This window comes from Eptesicus fuscus, chromosome 24 (genome assembly GCF_027574615.1).
Source record: "Eptesicus fuscus isolate TK198812 chromosome 24, DD_ASM_mEF_20220401, whole genome shotgun sequence".
NCBI lineage: Eukaryota > Metazoa > Chordata > Mammalia > Chiroptera > Vespertilionidae > Eptesicus > Eptesicus fuscus.
Genome location: NC_072496.1, coordinates 7,240,415 through 7,265,017, shown reverse-complemented (window position 1 = coordinate 7,265,017; position 24,603 = coordinate 7,240,415). Strand labels below are relative to the sequence as shown.

Genomic DNA, 24,603 nt, shown 5'->3' with positions numbered 1-24,603 from the left:
AGAAGTAATTAATGGCAACAGTTTGCAGTGGCATTTTAGCAGCCAGTTATTTCCAGGAAAAATGTGTTAAGAATCTAAGCAAGGTTTTCTATGGACGTAAATCTTGTCTTGTAATAATAATTTTTAAAAAAATCTTACTTTTTTTTTGGGGGGGGGGGTAAGGGGAAACTAGAAAGGGAAAAGAAATCGGACTTGGGGGCTGATCAAAGCAACTGGTACACACACGCACCCGGCGGCTATACATTCTACACAGGAAAGGGAGGAGGGGCCCGCTCCCGTGCGTGGTCTATTAATTCACATTTTGCTCTCTTCTCTGTTCACATCCTGCGCGGACTCCACCCAGAGCAACCGAGCGAGGGGGTGGGTGGGTGGGTGGGACCCACACTGCACCGCTGAGCAAATAACAGTCCCAGAAACCGAAACGGAACCGAGGTGCACTGGGAAAACAGGGCTCTCCGCACAGAAGGATGGGTGGAGAGGGGGCGCGAGAGGGGGGGGGACCCCTAGTTTGGGCTGGTGAGGCACCTCTGGCCTCGCTGCTTCCCAGGGGCACACCCCCCCCCCCGCCCCTCTCCATCGCCACCAGTGGGTCCCCTCCAGTCCTGCACACGGGGGTGAAGTGGGGGGGGGGGAGGATGGCACCGTGCACAGAGCCACTCGTGCCTGGAACATGGGCGGAGAGCACCCAAGTTTTCCCCCCCACCCCACCCCACCCCACCCCACCCCGCGGAGATTCTAACAGAGAAATTGAGGGGCGGCAACCTCAATGCGAGAGGCAGGGGGGGGGAAGGAGGAAAGGAAACTGCAAGCGGGGGACCCGTGAGACGGGGGGACGAGGGGGGGCGGGGAGGAACTCAGTAGGCAGCCTGATGGGGAAGGCGCCCCGGGGAGACCAGGGCAACCTGTTGAATGGGGACCGGCCCGGCGCAGGCGGAGGGAGAAGGGCGAGGGAGCCCCGGGAGCCCGCGGATCGCGGTGTCCAGGGCAGCTTGCTCGGGGGGCCGGGCGATCCCGCCCCGGTGCCCGCGGGGCCCCACCCTGAGAAGGAAGCCTTGGCCGCCGGGACGGGGATGGGAGAGACCGACGGGAACGGGGGAGGCGGCCCCCGCAGCCGGGCCGGGCCGCCCAGTCACTCACATCTGATACTCGTCTATCGCCTCCACCAGCTGGCCCCAGGAGTCGAAGTCGGCGCCCCTCCGAAAACTGGCGCCCCAGCGCTGCAGCAGACTCCGGGTCACCTCCGACATGGCCGGTGCCCGCCCGTCCCCCTCCCGCCCCTGCCCCGCCGAGGCCGGGCTCTAGGGCGCCATCCTCCCCGGGCCGGGCCCCGACATTAACAGGGCCGGGAGGAACCGCTCCGGCCGCCGCCGCCGCCGCCGCCGCCGCCGCCACCCGCCGAGGAGCCGCCCAAGCCCATTTGCCGCCACAGCCAAACTTGGCGGCTCGGCGGGCGGCCGCCCCGCCGCCGCCCCGCCCCCGAGGCCCCGCCCCCGCGTTAGGTTGAGGCCGCCCCCGCTCCCTCAGCGGCCGCCGGGCGCGCCTGCCTCGGCCTCCTCGGCGCTTCTCTCTGGAGACGAGGCGGCCGCTCCAGAGGAAAGACCAGGGCGGAGCAGCTAGGAAAGGGCCCCGGGGAAAGGAGCGTCCGGAGGGGCTGCGACGACGCGGCAGCCCCCGCCCCCAGCGGCCCGCGCGGCTGCCTCGGTAGCTGTCATGGCCGCCGGGTCACGTGACCCCGGCCCGCGCATGCGCGGCTCCCGCCGCCCCAGCTCCGGGGCCAGGCTCTCCGCGTCCCTCCCTTCCTCGCTGGCCGCTCGAACCCGGCCTTGCTTCCCGTAGGAGGACTGCCGTCCGGGCTCCGAGAAATCCGGTAAGTGTGTCAAGAGGACGGGCGTTTCCCAGCAATATCCTGCCCTTGTCGCGTCCCTGGAGTCCCAGACAATGGGGTCACCCCCTTTTTGCACAGTCCCCATAGGCTCCCGGCTAGTGGTCCCCCAAAGTCTGCTTTTGGTATCTTGACACCAAAGAAAGGGAGGAAATTTATTTTGCGCCCCGCGAATCTACAGCATGGACAGTCAGATCCGCGGGACCCCCGGTTGCCCGCCTCTCCGCTGGTATTGGGGGGGCTTGTCCAGCGGTCGTCGGCCCGTCCGCCCCGGGTGGGGAGTGTTGGTTTTCCACAGAAATGCCTGCCGGGAAGTGGGGCGCCCGGGGTTGGCGCCTGCGCGGGTGGCCGCCGCCGGGCCGGGCCAGGCCGGGCCGGGGCGCGGAGGTTGGGAAGAGGCTGGTGGTAAACAGGAAGCGGACGCTCCGGCCCCCGGGGCGCCTCTCAGGTAGGCTCCTCTGGGGACCCGGGGGCTCGGGGGCTCCGAAGTGGGGGACCCCTGTCAGTAGTCAAGTCCCAACTGTGGGAGCCTGCTAGGTGGCGGCCTCAGTCCCGCTGTTGTGTCGGTGGCTCTGCAGGTCCCCTTGCACCTGCGGTGGGTGTGGCGTCCCTCGACCCCACCCTCGGAATCCCTGGAAACCGGGGTGCGGGGTCTGGGACAGCTGGGGCAGGGAAGACAGCACAGAGATAACCCTCCGACACGTTCATCCCGGAAGTGACAGACCGCCTTAACAGAGTGTGTGCAGGAAATTGGCTGCCACAAAATCAAGTGTATTGTGTGCCATTACCTCTAGAAGGCTGATTTACATGCATGTAGATGCTGTACTTACTTAGGTTATAAAGGAGGCGGACATGGATGGTGTCTAGAAGATTATATATACATAGATCTCTCTCTCTCTCTCTCTCTATATCTATATATATATATGTGTGTGTGTGTGTGTGTGCGTATACACACACACACACACAGACACACACACACTGAGTGGCCAGATTATTTTGCGTTCAGAGATCATAATAATCTGGCCACTCAGTGTATATCTGTATATCTGTGTGTGTGTGTGTGTGTGTGTGTGTGTTTCTATATCTATATCTATATCTATATCTATATCTATCTATATATATATATAGTGAGAGAGAGATATCTATGTATATGTAATCTTCTAGACACCATCCATGTTGCCTCCTTTATAACCTAAGTAAATAATACAGCATCTACATGTATGTAAATCAGCCTTCTAGAGGTAATGGCACACAATATTTTAAAGGCCCGGTACATGAATTTGTGCATGGGTGGGGTCCGGCCAGCCTGGCCAGGGAGAGGGGACATGGGTGGTTGACCGGCCTGCCTGCTGGTCAAGGGGACAATTTGCATATTAGCCTTTTATTATATAGGATATACACTGAGTGGTCAGATTATTATGCGTTCAGAGATCATAATAATCTGGCCACTCAGTGTATATACATATATGTATCCTATATAATAAAGAGCTAATATGCTAATTAGACCCAACAGCAGAACGACCTGACGGACGACCTTCCGGGGGAAGCCGGGGCTGCGAGGGCCAAGCCCCTTGCAGGAATTTCATGCATCGGGCCTCTAGTATATGTATATATAGAATCAGGACTCGTTAAATGTTTTGAGTCAGAAGTGAACTTGCCCAGTTTCTTCTTGAGAACACAATGCATTTTCTCTTCATTATTAAACTCAGTGGTGCGCTCCAAAACCGGTTTGGTGGTGAATAATTAAACAGATAAGGGAGGTGCAGCCCAGGGTATTTCTTCCATTAAGAAATACTGATCGACAACATTGTATAATACCTCCAAATTAATTAAACCTTATCAGAATTTCTTGTCTGTTACTTCCTGGAATCTGATTGCCACATATAAGTCTTCAGCTAGGCTTTCCTGTAAAATCTGCACTATGTACCTTCAAGAATTTATAGCAAGTGACATACACCTTTTTTAAAAAATTTAAATTGTTTTGTAGTTGCCATTTTGCTTACATTGTTTTCCAAATTATTGACCAAGTATCATTTTTTTAAATCACGAAAATATTGATCCTTACTTGCTGTTGTGTTGAAAGTGTATTTATTATAGAACACATGCTATATAACCTGTCAGTAGATGCCAGCATTATCATGGGGGAAGTATAGTTAACTTAAGACCTATTTCTCCCTGGCCGGTTTGGCTCAGTGGATAGAGTGTGGGCCTGTGGACTGAAAGGCCCTGGGTTTGATCCTGGTCTCAGCGTGAGGATTAAAAATAAAATAAAATAAAACCTATTTCTCTCAAGTAACCTTAGCAGTCTGAATTGCCTGTTTTGGCAATTACATTCATCTGGTTCCCTGTCCTCACTTATGGCTGTCCAACCAAAGTCTAGTACTTTGCTACTCAAAAGTGTAGTGTAGGGACCAGCAGCCGCAGAATCCCAGGTCATACCCCAGATGTTGATTTAGAACCTGCATTCTAATGAGCACACCCCCAGGTAATCTTTAATGTACATTAAGGTTTAAAGGTTACTGCTTCAGGTTAACATTGCAGTTATTGTGGGCAAATGTCCAAATGCTACTTTCTTAAAATATATTTTTTATTGTTGATAGTATTACAGATATTTCCCATTTTACCCCCTCTTTATCCCCCTCCTCTGAGTCCTTACCTACCCCCCCAGGTCTTCACTACCCTATTGTCTGTGTCCATGGGCTGTGCATATCTATATATATAAAAGCCTAAGTGACCCTCTGACCGTTCGAATGTTCGACTGGTAGCTATGATGCGCACTGACCACCAGGGGGCAGACACTCAGTGCACAGGCATGGAATCATGGAACAGACTGATGAATCTCAGAGGGAAGTGGGTAAGGAGGAGGGCGGGAAGAGATTAACCAAAGATCTTATATGCATACTAGAGGCTCAGTGCACGGATTCATGCACTGGTGGGGGTCCCTTGGCCTGGCCTACGGGGATTGGGCCAAAACTAGCAGTCCAACATCCCCCGAGGAGTCCCCGATTGCAAGAGGGTGCAGGCAGGGTGAGGGACCCCAACAGTGCACATGCACCAGGCCTCTAGTAAGTATATAAGTCCTTTGGTTTATCTCTTCTGATCCCCTCAACCCCACATCGAGGTATGTCAGTCTGTTCCATGTCTCCATGCTTTGGGTCTTACTTTGCTGGTCAATTCATTTTGTTCATTAGATTCCACAAATAAGTGAGATCATGTGAATTTGTCTTTCTCAAATTGGCTTGTTTCATTTAGCATAATACAAATGCTATTTTTTAATAGGCCTGATCTAAACATAGACAAAACAAGGTTGACTTACAGCAGTGAAGCATTTTGTTTATATATGTATATTTTACATGTATTTTATATTAAAGTGTATATACCTATAGTAAAATTTTATTTTAAAAATAATTATTTTTACACTATTTACATTATTTAACTTGTATGCATTTTTTAAAAATAGGAAACATCTGGAGAAAATGACACATTGGTTTCATAGGAATCCATTAAAAGCCACAGCTCCTGTTTCTTTTAACTATTATGGCGTAGTCACTAGTCCTGCTGCTTCAAAAATTTGCAGGTAAGTTTCATCAATCTCAAAGGTATTGTTTGAGTCACCCTTGGGTACCATGGAATTATTTAGGTCCCATGGTCAGTCCAGAAGTATGCAACACACTGTCCCTAAACTTAGACTCCTTACAAACTTATAAGTGACGTGAAGAGTTAAATCATAGATTACTTAAACTTTGCCAGGCCAGGGTCCTTAGTTTTAAATCAGTGAGTCCCAGAGAGGCTAAAGCAATCACAATAAAAGAGTTATTATAATCGTATAAGAGACTCTACAAAGTCGTATATAGGTATTGTTAATTGGCTGAATATTAAATTCATTGAGTTCTGACCCTATGACCTGAATAGCCCTCAGAGTGTTCATATAGGAGAAAGGAGTTTAAATAAATTGTATAGCTTAGCAAACCCCTGTTCAGCAGATTTGGCCCACTGCTTGTTTTTATAAATAAAGTTTTATTGGAACACAGCTCCTGCACCCCTATTCATTTACGTATTGTCTATGGTTGCCTTTGCCTTCTCTCTACAACAGCTTATCCTATAGAGGCTTAGATGACCCAGAAACCTTAAAGTATGTACTTCCAGGCCCTTTACAGGAAAAGTAGGCTGATTCCTAATGTAGATAGTAAGAAAGAAGAGAAGTCATTTCTATCAAGAAAACCTTTGTTTTAGAGTAGTTGGACTAGAACAAAAAGAGATGCAAGAGCTATTTCTAAGGAGGGGTCAGCTAGCCAGATTTGCTCTGGGAAGTTGAAAGCATTCATTGTATATGAGATAGAGAACCAAGGTGATCAAGGCATTGATGGTACCTTGTGGTAAAGGAAAATCAAGGGAGATGGTGCTTTTTTGTGGGAAGAAGTAATTGGAGCAAAAGGTAGGAAAACTCTTGGTGCTTACAATTTAAATTTAGTCTTCAGCCATTTGCACACAAGTGTCTTCAGACATTGTCAGTGCAATGTGATTGCTGGGACCCTCACTAAGCAAGTTGCCTTCTGAAGTTAGATGTGGAGCTGGAACAGGACCAAGTTGGAGCTGATGATGTAGATCTAGGGTTGCTTAGAAAGTTGCACGAATAGATGAGACCTCAGAAGAGAGAAAAGGAGGAAGCTAGAGACTGAACATTTTTGGAGTGAGAGTGAGAAGGGGGGCATAGAAAAAATGAAGAAGGAACCTTTAAAGATAAGAGGAGAATCTTCAAAATGTAGAGTTACTGGAATCAAGGGAGAAAAGAATTTCAAGAAGGAAATGGTGGATCTGCAACATTTACTGCTGCAGAGAAGTAAAAGGGAAGGGAGACATTTTAAAATGACTAATGACCACACGTTTTTACATATTCTTTACGTGTATATTGAATTACAGAATGCAATTTCATTTTTAAAATATGGGTTTCTACTTGATAAAGTATATTTTGACAAAATATCAAATTTTGAAATTTCAACAAGATACTAAAATCATGCACAAATGTATTCAGTTTCCATTTTTTTAAATTTTATTGTGAACTGAGCAGTTTAGTTTACTCGTTCTTAAGGCCTTCCTCCCATCTTAAGTGATTGTGTTTGTTTAATTTTTTAAATTAAAACTTGCTATATGTATTTTTATTACATGTAATGCCCATGATTTGTCCCTTTAAATTGGATTGAGTTTATTTTAGTACAACTTTTAAAACAATTGTTACTAGAAATTTCAGTTACCTCCAGTGTTAGGCCTAATTAAATTCATTTCTTTGTACTTAGCAATACCTTAGAGGAGATGTGTATGTGTGCGTGCATGTGTGTGGTGTTTTAAAAGTTACAATTGGGAATTTTAAGCCTCTTTGACGCAGACTCATTGTAACACAGCTTACTAACTTGACTGTCTCTGTCTCATGGAAGTGACTTGAGGTCGTCCAGGGCACGGCTGCTTGAATTGTTCACGGATTTGAGCTGTAACCCAGAAATGATGAAGACTGCGGCCGATGCGTATTTTTCCCTTTTACAAGGTGAGTTATTTATAAAAGACAGCTATGCACAAGTTCTCATTTAATTCTTAGACTTTTCAAATCGGAGTGCAGTCTTCTGGGCTGTATTCTCTGGTATGCTTGAGGCTCAGAAATGTGAGAACGTAAGAGTGGTAATGTGGTCTTTCTCACATTTTGCAAATTAAATGTGTTCATATTTCATAACGTGTTACTTTAGAGAAGGTGTGAGATACAGAAAGGGGGAGAGAGGTTAGGAGTTTCATTCAGATACCTGGAAAAGTCATTATCTGAAAAATTTTCTAAATTTAATACTTGATATTGCTTTCTAAAACTGGAATGTTTTGTACCGTTTATAGGTTTCATAAATTCATTGGATGAATCTAGCCAAGAAAGTAAGTTACGATATATTCAAAATTTCAAGTGGACCGATACATTACAAGGACAGGTTCCAAGGTAGGCAGTGCTAAACGTACTAAATTGAAGCCATTTTTTTTTAAACTATTTAGCCAGTACTTAACTCATAGCCCCTGTTTTTGAAGATATAAAATATAGACCCAATCAGTATTTTCTCTTATCAGGAAATTAATTTTTAAAATTTCACCTAAACTCCTAATACATGCTGTTAAGTAAAAATACAAGGTTTCTCCTGGACCAAATCTGTTTTTCAGATAATCAATACAAATGTTAACTAGAATAGCCTTGACTTTTAAAATTATTATTTTTTTTTATTATTGATTTCAGAGAGGAATGGAAAGAGAGAAGATAGAGAGATCAGTGATGAGAGAGAATCATTGATCAGCTGCCCTGTGCATGCCCCCTACTGGAATTGATCCCCCACCTTGGGCATGTGCCCTGACTGGGAAGCAAACCGTGACCTCCTGGTTCATAGGTCAATGCTCAACCAAAGAGCCATGCTGGCTGGGCCAGCCTTGACACACACAGAGTGTTTGGAATTTAGAACCCAAAGCTAGCTTTCGATCTTTGCCTGCATTCAGGCAGAACAGAATTTGGTTTTTCCCTTCCTTTTCCTTTCTGATGAATAATTCAGATATCTTTGGTCAGTGTCTTTCTTTCTTTCTTTCTTTCTTTCTTTCTTTCTTTCTTTCTTTCTTTCTTTCTTTCTTTCTTTCCTTCCTTCCTTCCTTCCTTCCTTCCTTCCTTCCTTCCTTCCTTCCTTCCTTCCTTTCTTCCCAATTCCACCCCAGTTCCACACTCTTTTGATTCACAATATTTATTTTCTTCCTAATTTCTCTACACTGTTTCTGCTCATTTTAAAAAACTCCCCCCTCAGAACTTTCTTACCACTTATTTGAGACTAATTAGAAGAGATCTAATTATAACACGAAGCAGATATAATGGTGCTAAATTTTTATTTAACTACTTTTTTTTTTTTTTACACCACTGAGCTATTTAAATGGTTGTGTATCTTTATATCAATTTGCTAGAATTACTGTTTTCTAAAATCAGAAGGGAAGGAAATGGAGACAGCTGAAAGACCAGACATTCAGGCATTGGAGGCAGGAGTGTGGACTTTGGATTCACACATAACTAGGTGCGATCTCAGGGCTTGTAGTGCGTGAACATCCGCCTCTTCCGCTGCATGATGGGGGGTTGCAGGTAGAGGCCTTTGTGAGAAGCAGAATAGGAACACTTATCTTAAGTGACTAATATAACGCCAGGCGCATAATAGACATTCAGTGAAGGTGAGCTTCCTTCCTTCCTTGGGAATGTTGTATGTAGAAATCATAAATTGGGTAGGAAGTTGGGGACTCTTGGATCCTTTCCACATTTTGATATTCTGGGATCCTAAGGATTTCCAAGTCCTCATTTTTTGTTTTCCTTTCTGTGATTCCTTTGTATTTTATCTAAAATTAAGGAATATTTTTATTTAAGAAAACTTTTTTTTTTTTTTTTTTTTTTTTTTTTTTAGAGAATCAAACCGCTATCTTTATTACATTAGAAAACTTGGGCAGCTTCTAAGACTGTTTTGCATCACATACATTTGGCACTTTTCCCCACCGTGCCACATGTTGATCCCTGTAACAGCATTTTCTGCATAGTTTTATGAGACAGTGCAGAATTATGTGATAGAGGCCTTAAATAATACTACTGAATAGTCAGTACATCCGAGATATTTAAGTAACTTTATCCTTGACTGCAACTGATATGCAATAGAAAATACACTTACGAGTATAGAATGAATATAGCTTTTCTGAAAAATGTTTCCTCAACTGTATATGCTCTGACCACTACTTAGATGTGGTTCAATAAAAGTGGAATATTTGGGAGTGAGGCAAATTGAAATAAATGAAGGAAAAATGGAAGTTATTCCTGTGACTATAAATTAGCAAAGCTATTTTATTACTTTAAAGTTATACATTAGAGATGCCTACTATATCATCAGAGGTAATTCATTTGGAAGATCTCAATGCTGAAAAGAATAAGCTATGAAACTATGCATTAAATTTTTTTCAGGTAGTTTGTTCATAACATATTTTTGTATAACATATTAAACGGTAGTTTTTAAGTTATTTTTAAGTTATTTTTGAGTTACCATATGTCTTATAACAGATCTTTTTTTTTTTTTTTTAATCTAAAAAGTTTCTATGTCTCCATTTCTTTTAAGATGTAGGCAACAAAGTAGAATCATGATTCTGGTTTCTCCCCTTCGGATAATTTTTCTTTATCTTAGTGTTGTGTATGTAAAATAAGGGCATTGTTTTCTTCCTCATTTGAGATACATGAGATCATGTATGAGGAATTTTCAGGGTCGTGGCAGAAGCCTAGTGATTAAAAATTAGTATTCTCTTATTTGCTTAATAAGCTTTTGTCATCTTTGTGTCATATTTAGTAATAGAACCTGAAGGAAACAAGATATAAAATACTAGTATACTTGACTTTAAGACCTTTTTCTTTGTAGTACGCTGATTGGCTTAGCTCAAAATCCTCTTCAGTTTCTTTCCAGCTTGGCTTTTTGCCTCTGTTCCTCGATTTGTTTTTATGAACCATCTATCTGTGCCAGTCAAGCTAGTGGGGTCTCTGCTGTCAGGAAAATGGTCAGACTTCTTGTGCTTTTGCAGCAGCGTTCCCTCACCTGGGACGCCTCTGCTTCCTGGCAGCCATCTTTCAGGGCACACTTCACATTCTGTAGATACATTAAGTCTTCTTTAATAATTTAGCCTGAAACCATCTCTCCTATGAATTCCACTTTCTTCAAATGTGGTATAAGAGCCACCAGCTCCAGAATCAATTGGGTACTTGTTAAAAATGCAGATCCTGGGCCCCTCCCAGACTTTCTGACTCTCTGGGATTGAGTCCCAGAAATCAGTGTTTTTAAAGCTACTCTATGCACAGTAACCTTCGGGAACAACTACTAGTCTCATGCTTACCTCTATCATCATTACATTAGAAAACCTTGGCTTACTGTTACGGAGTACATACTGGGCAGTGTGTTTAGTCCTTCATTGTTAATTACGTGTGTGTCTTATCTCTCCGTCTGTGTAAAACTCAAGGACTGTTTTTGTCATTTTTCAGTTAGTATAGAGTTATCTATAATTTTGAGTTGGATGTGAGTTGGATGTACCAGTAGGTCTCATGTAGAGATGTCTTAATAATTGGCAAAACTTAATGATCATGTTTATGATTCTAGTGCCCAGCAGGATGCTGTTTTTGAATTAATTTCCATGGGATTTAATGTAGCTTTATGGTACACCAAATATGCCTCGAGACTGGCTGGAAAAGAAAAGTAAGTTAAAAGGGGGTGGTTTATATGCGTATGTGTTATTTTTCCAGTATATGGAGCTTTCTTATGAAAAAATCTAGGCTATTGATAAGAAGTACCACTTTGGTAAGTGAAAGGTTGCTTCAAAATGGTAGCATATTAAGTATCAGAATTATGGAGCCAGTGTCAAAAGAAGGGAAAAAAATGAATAATCTTGTCATGGGGAAGGTCTTTTAAAATAAAATCCTAAACCAAGAGAAGGAAAGATTGAATATTGACTATGTAAAAGTACTATAAACAGAATTTTTAAAATGACAGATGGGTCAAAAAAAGTGCAATGCATTTTACAAATTGTTTTTATAAAAAGATGGGTCAAAAAAAGTGCAATGCATACTACAAATTATTTTTATAATGTATATTCTTACAAGTCAACAAGGAAAAGACCAACAAATCTAATGAAGGTAATCAAAGGACATAAACAGTTCACAGAAACATAAGTAAAAAGGCTTTAAAAGGATGCAAAAGATGTTCTGAAGGATTAAAGAATTGTGAAATAAAATGAGATACAATTTTGATATAGTGAAAGTGGATATTAACAATATGAAATTCACGGCCAACTCTGGTGCATCTGAACACAGGAATAATATGCAGCCATTTAAGAGTGAAGTTGATGGATGGGGACTTGACGGAGTGGTGAACACACAATTCAATATACAGATGATGTATTGTAGAACTGTCCATCTGAAACCTATATAATTTTATTAACCAGTGTCACCCCAATAAATACAATTTTTAAAAAATGAAGGTGAATTGTGTAGGCTGATGTAAAATTATCTCTAAAGCAATTGAAGGGGTTTAAATAAAGAGCAGAGTAGTGAATGTCGTGTATTTATGTGTTTTTCAAGTGTGTGCATGCATTAAGTGTATAACGTTTGATGCCATTTATGCACAGAAGATCATCTGGAAGGAAAAACAAGAAGCCTTTGTTCAGACCACTGGACAGCGTCTCTTTTTTCATTTGTAGTTTCTTCTCTTTGGATCGTTTTCATGTGCATTTGTTAAATGTCAAATTAGATTTTCTAAAAGGAGGAAAGCTAGTGGTGAGAAGCACAAATGACTAATTTGGTTTTAAGATACATAATGTATTAGTTGTTGGTTTTAATACCAGCAACGGCTTTGATCCTCTAAGTAATGTCACCACTGTCTTTAAGCATTACAGAAGAGGAAGCAAAAGAGGTCCATCGAAGCCTGAAAATTGCAGCTGGGATTTTTAAACATTTAAAGGTAAAAGAAACAATAATAAAATATATTTCTAATGCTTTAATTCTTGAAAAAAAATTTAAAATATATTTTTATTGATTTCAGAGAGGAAGGGAGAGGGAGAGCGAGAGAGAAACATCAGTGATGAGAGAGAATCATTGATCGACTGCCCCTGCACACCCCCCACTAGGGGTCGAGCCCACAACCCGGGCATGTGCCCTGACCGGGAATCAAACCGTGACCTCCTGGCTCATAGGTGGATGCTCAGCCGCTGAGCCACACCAGCCAGGCTTGAATAATTTTTCTTTACTTCTTCGGGGTGGAGGACGAGGGCATTATTCATTATGTAAAAAGTACTAGTGTGTGTTCTGGTTTCCTTATGTTAAGGACCGTGTTGAGTGGGGCTAGTTATAGAATAGTGTCTTCATTTTAGAAAATCACCAGTGGATTTTACAATGAGAAAACGCACATCGTAATTCACTGCTTATTCTTCTGTCCCTTCTGAGAAGGCAGAAGACAGAGCACCGAAGTTGCTGGTGCTGAGCGGTTCTTATTGCTGTCTGCAGCAGTGGCCAGAAGCAGTCAGACTTCTGCACAACTGAGCTGCTGTGTTTTCTCTGTCTCAGTGGGAACTCTGCAGGGGCGTGCCGTACGCACTAGTTATACTGAATTGCCTGAAGATGGATGGGAATTAGGAGAAAGATTAATATATTTCCAACCAGAATCACCTGCATCTCATGCTCACTAAACCACTATTTCCTGGAGACCAGTGTTGGGTTTTCTTAGGATAAGATAAGATGCTTTTACAGTGACTACAAAGCTGTGACCCTGAGGGAGCTGTAGAATTGTCGTCGTCTTTATATCCAGTTGTTCATATGAGTGAGCAGTGCTGGCTGCCATTCAAAAGGTGACTGTTTCAGTTAAACGTTTTCTAAGGTGAAAATACGATTTACACACCTAACCAATCATTATGATCCAGACTTTGTTCTTGAATTTCTTATTTTTACAAAAGCTTATAAAAAGCTTTGAACATTTGAGTGTACAGGAGTTTTCATTCTCTATAAGCTTAGTATTTTTCCTTTTTTTTTTTTTTTTAACATTTTTTGTTAGTACCTTATATTTCTGATAAATCTCCATCAGCTTCCACTTTCTTCATCTCTCACAACTGGGTTAAAAGAAACTTGCCTTTTCTTTTTCTTTCTTTCTCTTTCAGGAGAGTCACATCCCACGGCTTATCACACCTGCCGAGAAGGGGAGAGATTTGGAAGCACGGCTCATGGAAGCTTACATTATTCAGTGCCAGGCTGAGGCGCAAGAAGGTACCTTAAGATTGTAAGGTGTTTTTAAAAGAAAGTCTGGCCCTGACCGGTTTGGCTCAGTGGATAGAGCGTCGGCCTGCGGACTGAAGGGTCCCAGGTTCGATTCCGGTCAAGGGCATGTGCCTTGGTTGCGGGCACATCCCCAGTGGGGGGTGTGCAGGAGGCAGCTGATCGGTGTTTCTCTCTCATCGATGTTTCTAGCTCTCTATCCCTCTCCCTTCCTCTCTGTAAAAAATAAATAAAAAATATTTTTAAAAAAGAAAGTCTGTATCAGCATTAACAAAAATTATTTTTTTTAAATTAATTAATTTCTTTAAAAGTTAGAGAGGAAGGGAGAGAGAAGCAAACATTGAGGTTTTTGTTCCACTTATTTATGCGTTTATTGGTTGTTTCTTGTAAATACCCAGACTGGAGATCGAACCCACAACCTTGGCATATCAGGATGAAGCTCTAACCAACTGAACTACCCACCCCCCCACCCTCACCCAATTCTTTTTCAAATTAGAATTAGCTGGAATCCAGTTTTAGGTTTTGAAAAATTTACAGTGAGGAATAATTTTCCTTTAGCATTTGCCTTCATTTTTAGTTCGCGGATAAAGGCCTCACAATTTCATGTCTCTTGTTAAAAGGATTTGATTTCACTTTGTTTCTGACAGAATGAAATTAATTCTGTAACTCATCTTGTCCGCCTCGACCTTGCTCAGTCCTTTTCTTCTTCCACTATTTGGCTTGCCTTGAAATTACCCCCTTTCAATGGCAGGAAATAAATGAAGACTTAGGTGAAAACAATAAACTTTGTAGGCTTTTGTTTTGCTTTATTTCTGATTCCAGAGCCCTGGAGGTATTTGTTTCTTCTTACATCATGCTGTTTTATAGTAGTAATTTCCTGTGATTAGATGGTAATTGGCTACAGTGATTTATTTAAATAAAGAAATGGGCTCCGCCGGTGTGGCTCAGTGGTTGAGTGTCAACCCATGAGCCAGGCGGTCAAGGTTGTGAGCTCAATGGGGCATGCAGGAGGCAGCCAATTGACAATTCTGTCTCATCCTTGTTTTCTGTCCCTTTCTTCCTCTCTCATCCTCTCTCTAAAATCAATGAAAACGTTAAAAAATTAAAATAAAAAGTAGCATCAGAGCCAGCAAGCTCAGTTTGTGTTTGCATTTTCTGTAGCATACTTTTCATATTAAAACTTTTAAGAAACGATTAAAACCCCACATAGGTTGTTGGACTGTCTTCTGCCATTATAATTGAACTTAGATTAATTTGATTGTGTTTTGGTCACAGTGACAATTGCTCGAGCCATTGAGTTGAAGCATGCTCCGGGACTAATAGCCGCGCTGGCCTATGAAACAGCCAATTTCTATCAGAAAGCTGGTACGTTCATAATCCCGTGTTACACTTTTAGCCTTTATATGCTCAGATTAACTTCCGGGCTAAATAGGGAACAAGCAAATCAGGAAAATTCTCAGACTTTTCACGCAATAATATCTGCATTATTTTATGAATTTTGTTGAAAAGAATTAGAGCTGTTCACAGTTAATGGAAAGGACGATACTATACTTTTTAACCAACTATGTCTTAATAATTATATAGCTGTTTTGCTTTTGAAAAAATTTTGGTCTTTATTACAACTTTATAGTTACTATCTTTAGTGAGACAAGAAACCAAAATCCAGAGAATTAACATAACTGACCCATCATTTAACTGCTAGCAGTTGAGAAGCTGGGACTAGAACTCTGGTCATCTCATTAGCTTATTTTTCTTTTCATTCACTTACTTAGGGAACACATACATGTTCCTGTGTATGGGATGGTTACTATTTTAGTTACTGGGTACACAAAGATCAGTAGAACAGATTCACAGTCTAGGGCAGTAATGGCGAACCTATGACACGCGTGTCAGCACTGACACGCGTAGCCATTTCTGATGACACGCGGCCGCATGCCGAGGATGAAACATTTTCTGCTCCTGAGGATGAAACATTTGCGACTAGAGTCTTGGAGTTTGTTTTTTCCTCAAAGTGACACACTACCCGAGTTATGCTCAGTTTTTTGGCGAAGTTTGACACACCAAGCTCAAAAGGTTGCCCATCACTGGTCTAGGGAAAGGGACAAACACATTATTGTGGCATGAAATAAGATGTTACAGTGGTGAAATAGAAGCCCGAAGGACCTGGGCCTGCGAGAGGAAGGTGGTGTGTTAGCCTTATTTTGAAATGTAAATAGAAGTTCGAAGTGTGCTAGGAATCTTGAGCAATGGGGAGAGGAGAACATTCTGTAGTTTATGGAGATACAAAGGAACTTAGCTCCTTCTGGGAGCTTTGGACAGATGTTCTGGCTAAAGCACAGGATGAGCCCTAACCGGTTTGGCTCAGTGGATAGAGCATTGGCCTGCGGACTCAAGGGTTCCAGCTTCAATTCCAGTCAAGGGCACGTACCTTGGTTGTGGGCACATCCCCAGTAGAGAGTGTGCAGGAGGCAGCTGATCGATGTTTCTCTCTCATCGATGTTTCTAGCTCTCTATCCCTCTCCCTTTCTCTCTGTAAAGAAATCAATAAAATACATATAAAATAAATAAAACACAGGCTGAGTGTTGGGAGGAGAAGTTAGGAAAGTGTGGGTGGGTGAAATCATGAACTGGTTTGCAAGCCTATCTGAGAAGTTAGACCTTTATTCAGTAGATGTTTGGGGCCCATTAAACTATATAAAGTAAACTTGACTTGATTGAATTTGAATTTTTAAAAGGTCCCTATAATTGTAAGATGAGAAATGGGCGTGCTTAGGAGGAATGCTTATAATGTAAGGAGAAAATGAGGAACACTTCGACAAAGATAGCAAAGTAGGAAATGGGGAGGAAGAAATAGATTTGAGAGAGGCGTGGCAGGATGTGTGAATGTGTGTATTTCATATGAGATTCAGTGATGGGGCTGTGAATGAGTGTGTCCTTCATGTTTCTGACTTGGGTGACTAGACTACTCTGCGTTGCTATATAACTTTAAAAAAATAGATAATGTAATAGTATAAATCATATTTACCTTCAAGTCCTTAGTTATATCTATTTTTATCATTATGTTAAACCTAAATTACATTAACCATCAAATCAAAGAAGGCCCCTGGTATTTAACCAATCTTATTATATAGTCATTGGGAAAAATAAATCACTTGAAATAAAGCGAGGTCTTTAAAAATGTGTAAATGTTCGAGTTTAGACTTGAATGTCATTCTGCTTTTAGCATCTGAACACATGAACTAAAAGTCTTCTAGTGAATCAGGGTGAAATGATATTTTGCTTTTTGAAATGTAACTTTAGATCATACTTTATCCAGTTTGGAGCCTGCATACTCTGCTAAATGGAGAAAATACCTTCTCTTGAAAATGTGCTTCTACACGGCTTATGTAAGTATGCATAACCCAGAAACAATAAGTTATGGTCTTCCCAGCCCTTGAGTGCCAGGTGTGCCATCTCTCCCGACCCTTCATTAGCATTTTACAAATAATGGAGTTCTCAGTAGATGTCCCCAGCAGTCGGTGCAGCCACCATTGTGAACTAAGGTGGGTGGAGAGAGAGGATGGAGAACTCAGAACTGGGTTCTAGCAGTGGAACCCACTTTTAAGCTGGAAGCTTCTGCATACTAAAGAATTCTCTCATTTCACCCTGTAGAAAGATACTTACTAATTAATTCTAATCTTAAGGCATACCGTGTATGTTTTACCTTCGCTGGTGAAGAACTATCAGTAAGCACTCTTTGGGAAGTGGCCTTTTTGTCTCTTGTACCCACCAAACATTGCCCTGGCCATTGAGGCTCAGTTGATTGGGGCGTCATCCCATACACTGAAAGGTGGCGGGTTAGGTTCCTGGTCAGGGCACATCCTGGGTTGCGGGTTCGATCCCCAATTGGGGCGGGATGCAACAGATCGATGTTTCTCTCCCTACCTCTCTCTGAAATAAAAAACAAACAAACAAAAAAACACCCTTTTTCAGATCTAGGTAGATATTTTCATTTCTTATGCCTTATAACCGGTTTTCAAGCATGCTGCATAAGACCATGTGTGTGCTATCCTTATACTGATGTAGTCATTTAAAGAGTGAGCATATCCGACTTCATGCTTCAAACTGGCTTAGTCCTAATTTAAGTCCTCCCTCCCACTCCCTCTCCATTAGCACAGTGCTTTCCCTCCTTTACCCACAATGCCCTAGTTTTAGATACAGGTTTCAGCAAATGCTTTTTGCTCTCAGCCCATGGTTAAAAGACTAGTTTGGCCCAAAGGTTTGATATAATTCTACTTTTGATACTAACAGAGATGGGGGAACGCTTATTCAAGTAAATACATGTAAGGGATTGCATTGCAACTTCAAACAGTGGACAAAGGCAATGATTTATCTCATGCATGTATAAAACAATGGCAGTGGAAAGCATCTTTTGTGATGAAAATTTGTGTCTTTTATCAGGCTTACTGTTACCACGGTCAGACTTTGTTGGCTAGTGATAAATGTGGTGAGGCAATCAGGTCTCTCCAAGAAGCAGAAAAATGTGAGTATTCCCACCAGATTATTAACTCCCTTCTTAAAAACACATGTTTTATCTTAAAGGGGAGAGGCAGTTAAAAGAGATTTTGGCTGAGTTCATGAACGGGGATGGGAATTGGAGAAAAGAAAAAACGTTTCTAGAAACCTAGACTCTAGAGAGGACCCAGCTTCCCTTTGCACTGATGCTGGTGTTGTTGCAGCATTCCCTGCCTTCTCCGATTTAAAGCGCTTTTAGTGTGAATAATCAATAGTGATTTCAAATCAAATGACTTTCTATCCCTTTCACACGCAGCCTTTGCAAAGGCAGAAGCATTATGCAAAGAATATGGAGAAACCAAAGGACCTGGACCAACAGTCAAGCCTTCGGAACACTTGTTCTTCAGGAAACTTGGAAACCTTGTGAAGAATACCCTAGAGAAATGTCAGAGAGAAAATGGGTTTATGTGAGTAAAGCTTAGCAGTATCTGCACTAATAAAAGAGTAAGATGCAAATTGACCGTACCTTTGTGATGCCCACCAGCCAATCAGGAGTGAGTATGCAAATTAACTCAACAAAGATGGTGGGTTAATTTTCATACACAGGCGCTGAGTGGCCAGGGGCGGGGCGGGATGCTTGCGTCGTTGCCATGGTGACAACACAGGCCTTCCACACTGCCCCAACCACTCTGGGCAGCGTGGGAAGGCAGAAAGGCAGCTCCGGGCCGGAGCAAAGGCGGTGCTGGCAGCCAGGGGAAGGAAGGCCCATTCTTGCACGAATCTTCGTGCATCGGGCCTCTAGTCTAAGTAATATTAATGATAGTAGGCCATTGACTCTTGAACAACACAGGTGTGAACTGCTTGGATCCACTTATGGGCAGATTTTTTTGGTAAATATCTGTAACTTCCATCCACGATTGGGGATACACAGATGAGGAGGGCGAACTGTATGCATTGATCTGTTTCCAAAGATTTTATGTCAGATTGCAATTAAGATTAATCTTCTCTTAAAATTGGTACTAAAGTTTACTTGTGTTGTCTTAACGCTTATTCTGCTTCTGATGACAATGTATAAAAGCAGATTTCAAAATTTAAACATGAATTTTCAGTTAACGTAATAACCCCTTATACGGTCCTGATTTTCTGTTTCCCTGCCATTCTTTCTCCATATGTTATATATATTCCTCACAACTCCCTTTGCATAGTCATCTCACTCTGGTCTCAGCCACCTATAAGCAGGGAGATTAACCTTCTGTCTCAGTTTTGTTATTAAATCAGCATTGTTCGAACTGTAGGTTGGTAGATACATTTTTTTAAAGATCTTTAAAGTTCCCATACTTTTTAAAAATTATGAGTTTATTGGAAATAGGGAAGTAATGTGCTCAATGTGGGAAACCTAGAGCAGTGATGGGCAACCTTTTGAGCTTGGTGTGTCAAACTTCGCCAAAAAACTGAGCATAACTCAGGTAGTGTGTCACTTTGAGGAAAAAACCAACTCCAAGACTCGAGTCGCAAATGTTTAATCCTCAGGAGCAGCAAATGTTTCATCCTTGGCATGCAGCCGCGTGTCATCAGAAATGGATACGCGTGTCAGTGCTGACACGCGTGTCATAGGTTCGCCATCACTGACCTAGAGTGAAGTGCGAAGAAGATAAAGCCACAGTCCTCATCACTTGAGTGCCTTTCCATTCAGAAATAGCGACGTCTCCTCATTGAGCAAGATCTCTTTTATTGGCCCTCAGTCTTTCACGTGGGTTTCGTACTTTTTTTGTGACGTTCATTTCTATCAGTTTTCTTTTCAGCTTTCTAAATAAAGGTCCAGTAGCAAATATATTAGGAACAAAACAGCTTTTCAACAGTGGGCTGCAAACTTAACCCCAAGTTGTCCCTGCTTTGGTCTCCTTCTGTCCCTCCCCTTGCTCCTGCACCTGGTCATCTGAGCGCCTTCACGCCCTTGAACATGCCTCATGTTAGCTAATCACTCCCCTCGGAAGGCATCCCAAACCCAGTCTGGGTTAATTGTCCTCTCTTGTGTTCCCATGGCACTCTGTGTTGTCATAGCTTCAGTCGCACCGTGTCGTCATCAACAAGGTTTCTTTCTTTTTTTTAAAATATATTTATTGATTTTTTACAGAGAGGAAGGGAGAGAGAGAGAGAGAGTTAGAAACATTGATGAGAGAGAACATCAATCAGCTGCCTCCTCACACCCCCAACCGGGGATGTGCCCGCAACCAAGGCACATGCCCCTGACCGGAATCGAACCTGGGACTCTTCAGTCCGCAGGCCGACGCCCTATCCACTGAGCCAAACCGGTTTTGGCGAGGTTTCTTGACTGTCTCACCTCCTCATCTGTAAGCTACATGAGGCAGGTTGCACAGGGCCCTGAACATAATAGGCACTCAAATAGTTAATGAATGAATGAGTGAATTGCTGTTTCAATGGCTTTTTGCAGCTACTTTCAAAAAATTCCAACGGAAGCCCCACAGCTGGAACTCAAAGCAAATTACGGCCTGGTGGAGCCCGTGCCTTTCGCGTTCCCTCCTACGAGTGCGCACTGGACCCCGGACACGCTGGCTGCGTTTGACCTCACCAAAAGGCCCAAGGACGACAGCGTAAGAGACTGGGTTTTCCACTCCTTCACACGTTTTTCATCCCCACCCGAGGATTTTCAGACAGTGGGAGGGAGGGGGGCGGGAGAGAGAGAAAAACATCGATGCAAGACAGACACATCGATTAATTGCCTCTTGCACGCACCCCTACCAGGGCTGGGGAACCTGCAACTGGGGTATGTGCCCTTGACCAGGAATCGAACCCGACACCCTTTGGTCCATGGGCGATGCTCTAACCACTAACCCAAACCGGCCAGGGCTCATTCACAGATGTTTAAAAAGAATTCAGAGCTAGCCTTTTGATATTATTCTCTGCACAAGTAGATATATATATATTTGTCTCAATGTTAAATTAGCTAACTGCAGCGCTTGATGAAATGTGTTCTAGGACTCAAGAGACAGAACTCGAGGCCTTCATTGTCTCCTGATTTTCCACCTGATCGTCGGGCCTTGTTTTCAGCCCATTGTCTTGCCTCTTTTCCAGTTTGTGAGAGCCTCCTGTGAGAAGAGAGTGGGAGGGCACCTCTGAGGAGGATGGCTCGCCCACGTCTATTGCTCTAGTGATGCTCCCTGTTCTTATGTAGCGTAAGGCAGGGCAACTGAAAGCTTGACCTGATTTCAGCATCGCCTGGAATCACCCACGGGTCAAATAAGACTGCTTGTGTTCACGTCTATCTAAGTTCCTGCTGTATTCAATCGAAGGGTAGATGAAGTAGAAGTGTTGAGGTTTGACTTCCAAAAGAGGGAGGGCTCTGTGACAAAAAGGAAGTGGGATTAATTCTCCCTCGAAACGGGGTGGTTTTTCATTCCCCACCCGTGCTAAAGCCATCAAGACTTAAACGAACTGCCTTTGTATCCTGGCCCGCCTCCAGAACAGTGCCTGTCACTGTCACGAGTGATTTCCAAATGTAGAGGCTCCTCGTGCACGATCATCCTCGGTCCTCCTCCTCAGACAGCGCAGGAGGAGCAGGAGCCTGATCTTGGCCCCGTAGCTTTCCATCCTCACCGAGGCGGTGCTTTCCGTTACGTCTTCAGTCGAACTGACAGGTAGCCTTCGGAACAGCTCCGCTCCTCCCGGTGGTGGAGAATTTAACGGGGCGTCTTTTAAAAGCTGGAAGTGGAAAGGTCTGGTGTTCCTTTTCCGAATCTTAGCTTCTGTCCTTACGTCGCACTGTTCTTTGTCCCTAGACCAAACCCAAAGCGGAAGACGTGAGGCCTGTGAAAGAGCCAGACATCAAACCTCAGAAGGACACGGGGTGCTCCGTCTCCTAAATGCATCGACCCCGGAGCGTGGGCGCCGCGCGGCTAGTGGACGAGATAAGCCGTGGACCCCCGTCCACATTTCCTGAAATGATTTCTCCGAAGCCTGTAGAATAACTGAGTACATCCAGAGGGAATCGGCCTTCAGTTTAGCTGTTAGATCTCTAATATACTGAGGCTTCATGCTTTGTTTCCACACTCCTTTTTAACCAGGACAACATGGGAAAGACTTGATTCTGCCTCTGAAGAGTGTATTTAAAGGTTGGGTTTTGTTTTTTGTGTTTTTCCCCCCCACACTCTGGGTAGTAATAAATTATAGGTTAATATAGTATAAGCCAGAATCACGTGGTCTTGGGTATGTTTTCTCTCTTTACAAAAAACTTCTTTTCCTTCCTTTTAATTGATCCCAGCAGAATGACAGGAGTCTGTTTTCAACAGACAGTTTTCCCTTCACCCTTCTGTTCATTGTAGCACAGACTTAGGTTCTGCGTTAGTTACCTTTTCCGCTGGGGGAAAAAAAGTCACTTACAGTTAAAGGTTAGACAATGTTTATACCCAGCCCCTTACGATCGAATCTGTGATTTACTCAAAAATCAGTGTTTAGGGATGTTGAGATCATTTAAAGGACCTCTGCTCTGGCGGCCCTGCACCTGTCTGTCTGTAAACTTACACAGGTTTTGACGAGTTCCTTTCTAATGGGTTTGTCACTCCCAGGGCAGAACTTTGCAGGAGCTTGTATGTTTCTGTGTGAGGGGAGCCAGAACAAAAAGGTTTTTGAAGAAGTCAGATGTTGCATGATGTCGAGAGAAACTTTGAACCTAAGGGGAGGGTTGAATTACACCGTCATTCCACTTCTTTGTTAGAGAAGTTAGAGTAAAATGCTTTGGTTACCTGGGCTCGTGTACCTTGCTTTTATATGATTTTTCAGATACACAGGATATGTGTTGCTTTAGGCCAGAGGCCAGAGCAAAAACTTAACAGAACAACAGATACAGTATGATCTTAACAATAGTTTGTAATATTTGAAATCATTTCGTATGTACATAGACTTGGGATATAGTAGATGCATACACCTGTAGGTTTATCTTTTGATTATTCTCTGGGGGCATTAGCTAATTTGCCTATCATAAATGGGCTGGCTCACTTAGTAATAAGAGCAGTATATGTTGGAGCTTACTACATGCCGGGCCCTGCACCAAGCACTTCCATAGATAAACCCTTGAATCCACACAGCAACTCTGAGAAATAAGTAAACTCTGCATAGAGTGTTGAAATAGGAATAAACATTTCATTATGAAGAATAAATAGATTATGCCTGTCTGAATCAATATTGTGCTCAAATAAGTGCTTACTAAAATCATAATTTACACTCTTGAAACAAGCTACATAGGATCAGTGTGTTTAAAAAATATGTGAAATGCTACCGGAAGTAACATATGGAAATGCTCCTTGCTGTAAAACGTGTTTTGAACCTGCCGTTTCCAGAATAAGTAGAGTAATACCCGAACAGACATCACATTGTAGTTTGCTGCCTATAGAAACAATATTTTAATTAAATTCACTGCATTGTGATTACAAAGTTGTTCGCCATCTCTCTGTACACCAGCAACTGCAAGAACTGAGCTGTCCTTGATGCGGCTTATAGCTGGGCCCGGAGGGTCAGCTTATCATAGGTACCAGTGCTTACTGATCAAGCTACTAATTCTCACGTGGACATCGTGTGCATCATACTACCACACACGGAATGAAAGCATGTAGTATGCTCAGTGCTTCTGTGATACGCAGTAAATACTGGCAGTTTAGTCCGAAACTGGCAACTTTGACCTAAGCAGGTAAACGTTCTGTTGACTCCGCAAAGGCGCAAAGGCGATGCTTTGTGACTCAAATATCCCTTTTGTCATGTTGTTGGAAAATGTGTTGAGAGCTTGGGGAAGCTGAGGAATGTGAGGAAGTTGCCTGAAGGGTCTAGAGAGGGAACTATTTGCATTAACTGCTGCAGACACTCCATACTTCACTTAAAGCAGATAATGACAGCTAACATTCTGCTGACAGTGTTGTTTGTATAATGAATTATCTTTTTATTTATGGAAATAAAAGTAATTTTACTTACAGTTTCATTGACATTTTTATTTGCTGTTCTGTAAATATTTTTTCCATTGAGTAAGCCAGTGACACAGTTAACACAGTGCAATACCATAATTTTTCACAGTGACATCGGAAAGTGACAGATCCATGTGTGTCCGTTGTTTTATGCTACCTGAGTCCTTTAGCTGTTCCACACGCCCTAGGCTATTGGGTTTCTGTTTATTGGTACTTCTCACCCCTTCGTCTCGAAGCACGATTTCGATTGGCCTTATTCCTAGTGTCTGTCCTGGTGATACGGTCTGCGGACTGTGGTAGGCTCGCTAGCGAGCTTATCACGGCTGAGCTCTGCTCTGCAGAACACTGTACTTTGGAACCTTGAGGTGGCATTCTCAATGTTATATAAATGTGCTCAGAAGTAAAACCGTGTTCAGACACAGTTCCTTGTC

At 42.9% G+C, this 24,603-nt stretch overlaps 2 protein-coding genes across 7 annotated transcripts in view; one reads left to right on the top strand and one right to left on the bottom strand.

Annotated features, from left to right (window-relative positions):
- AIDA (axin interactor, dorsalization associated) overlaps positions 1-1,464 on the bottom strand; it is a 30,123-nt gene extending 28,659 nt beyond the window's left edge. The window contains exon 1 of one of the 4 annotated variants that reach the window (XM_054713125.1): positions 1,138-1,464. In XM_054713125.1, coding sequence (XP_054569100.1) covers positions 1,138-1,247 — 110 coding nt within the window. In that variant the 5' untranslated portion in view covers positions 1,248-1,464. The remainder of the gene's footprint in view (positions 1-1,137) is intronic. The other 3 variants (XM_054713124.1, XM_054713122.1, XM_054713123.1) reach the window with 3 other exon arrangements.
- Positions 1,465-1,537: 73 nt separating this feature from the next.
- Positions 1,538-24,183, top strand: BROX (BRO1 domain and CAAX motif containing). 3 transcript variants are annotated; one of them, XM_028158026.2, is made up of 13 exons: positions 1,539-1,867; positions 5,343-5,459; positions 7,315-7,421; positions 7,757-7,853; positions 11,050-11,145; positions 12,333-12,405; positions 13,595-13,700; positions 14,985-15,074; positions 17,010-17,095; positions 18,150-18,231; positions 18,520-18,670; positions 20,656-20,815; positions 22,001-24,183. In XM_028158026.2, exons 2-13 carry the CDS (start codon positions 5,359-5,361, stop codon positions 22,082-22,084), a joined length of 1,233 nt encoding a protein of 410 aa, XP_028013827.1. In that variant the 5' UTR covers positions 1,539-1,867; positions 5,343-5,358; the 3' UTR covers positions 22,085-24,183. The 3 variants fall into 3 exon arrangements, with proteins under 3 accessions (XP_054569095.1, XP_028013827.1, XP_054569096.1); XM_054713120.1 differs by lacking the exon at positions 14,985-15,074 and having other exon boundaries at positions 1,538-1,867; XM_054713121.1 differs by lacking the exon at positions 11,050-11,145.
- Positions 24,184-24,603: the final 420 nt, after the last annotated feature.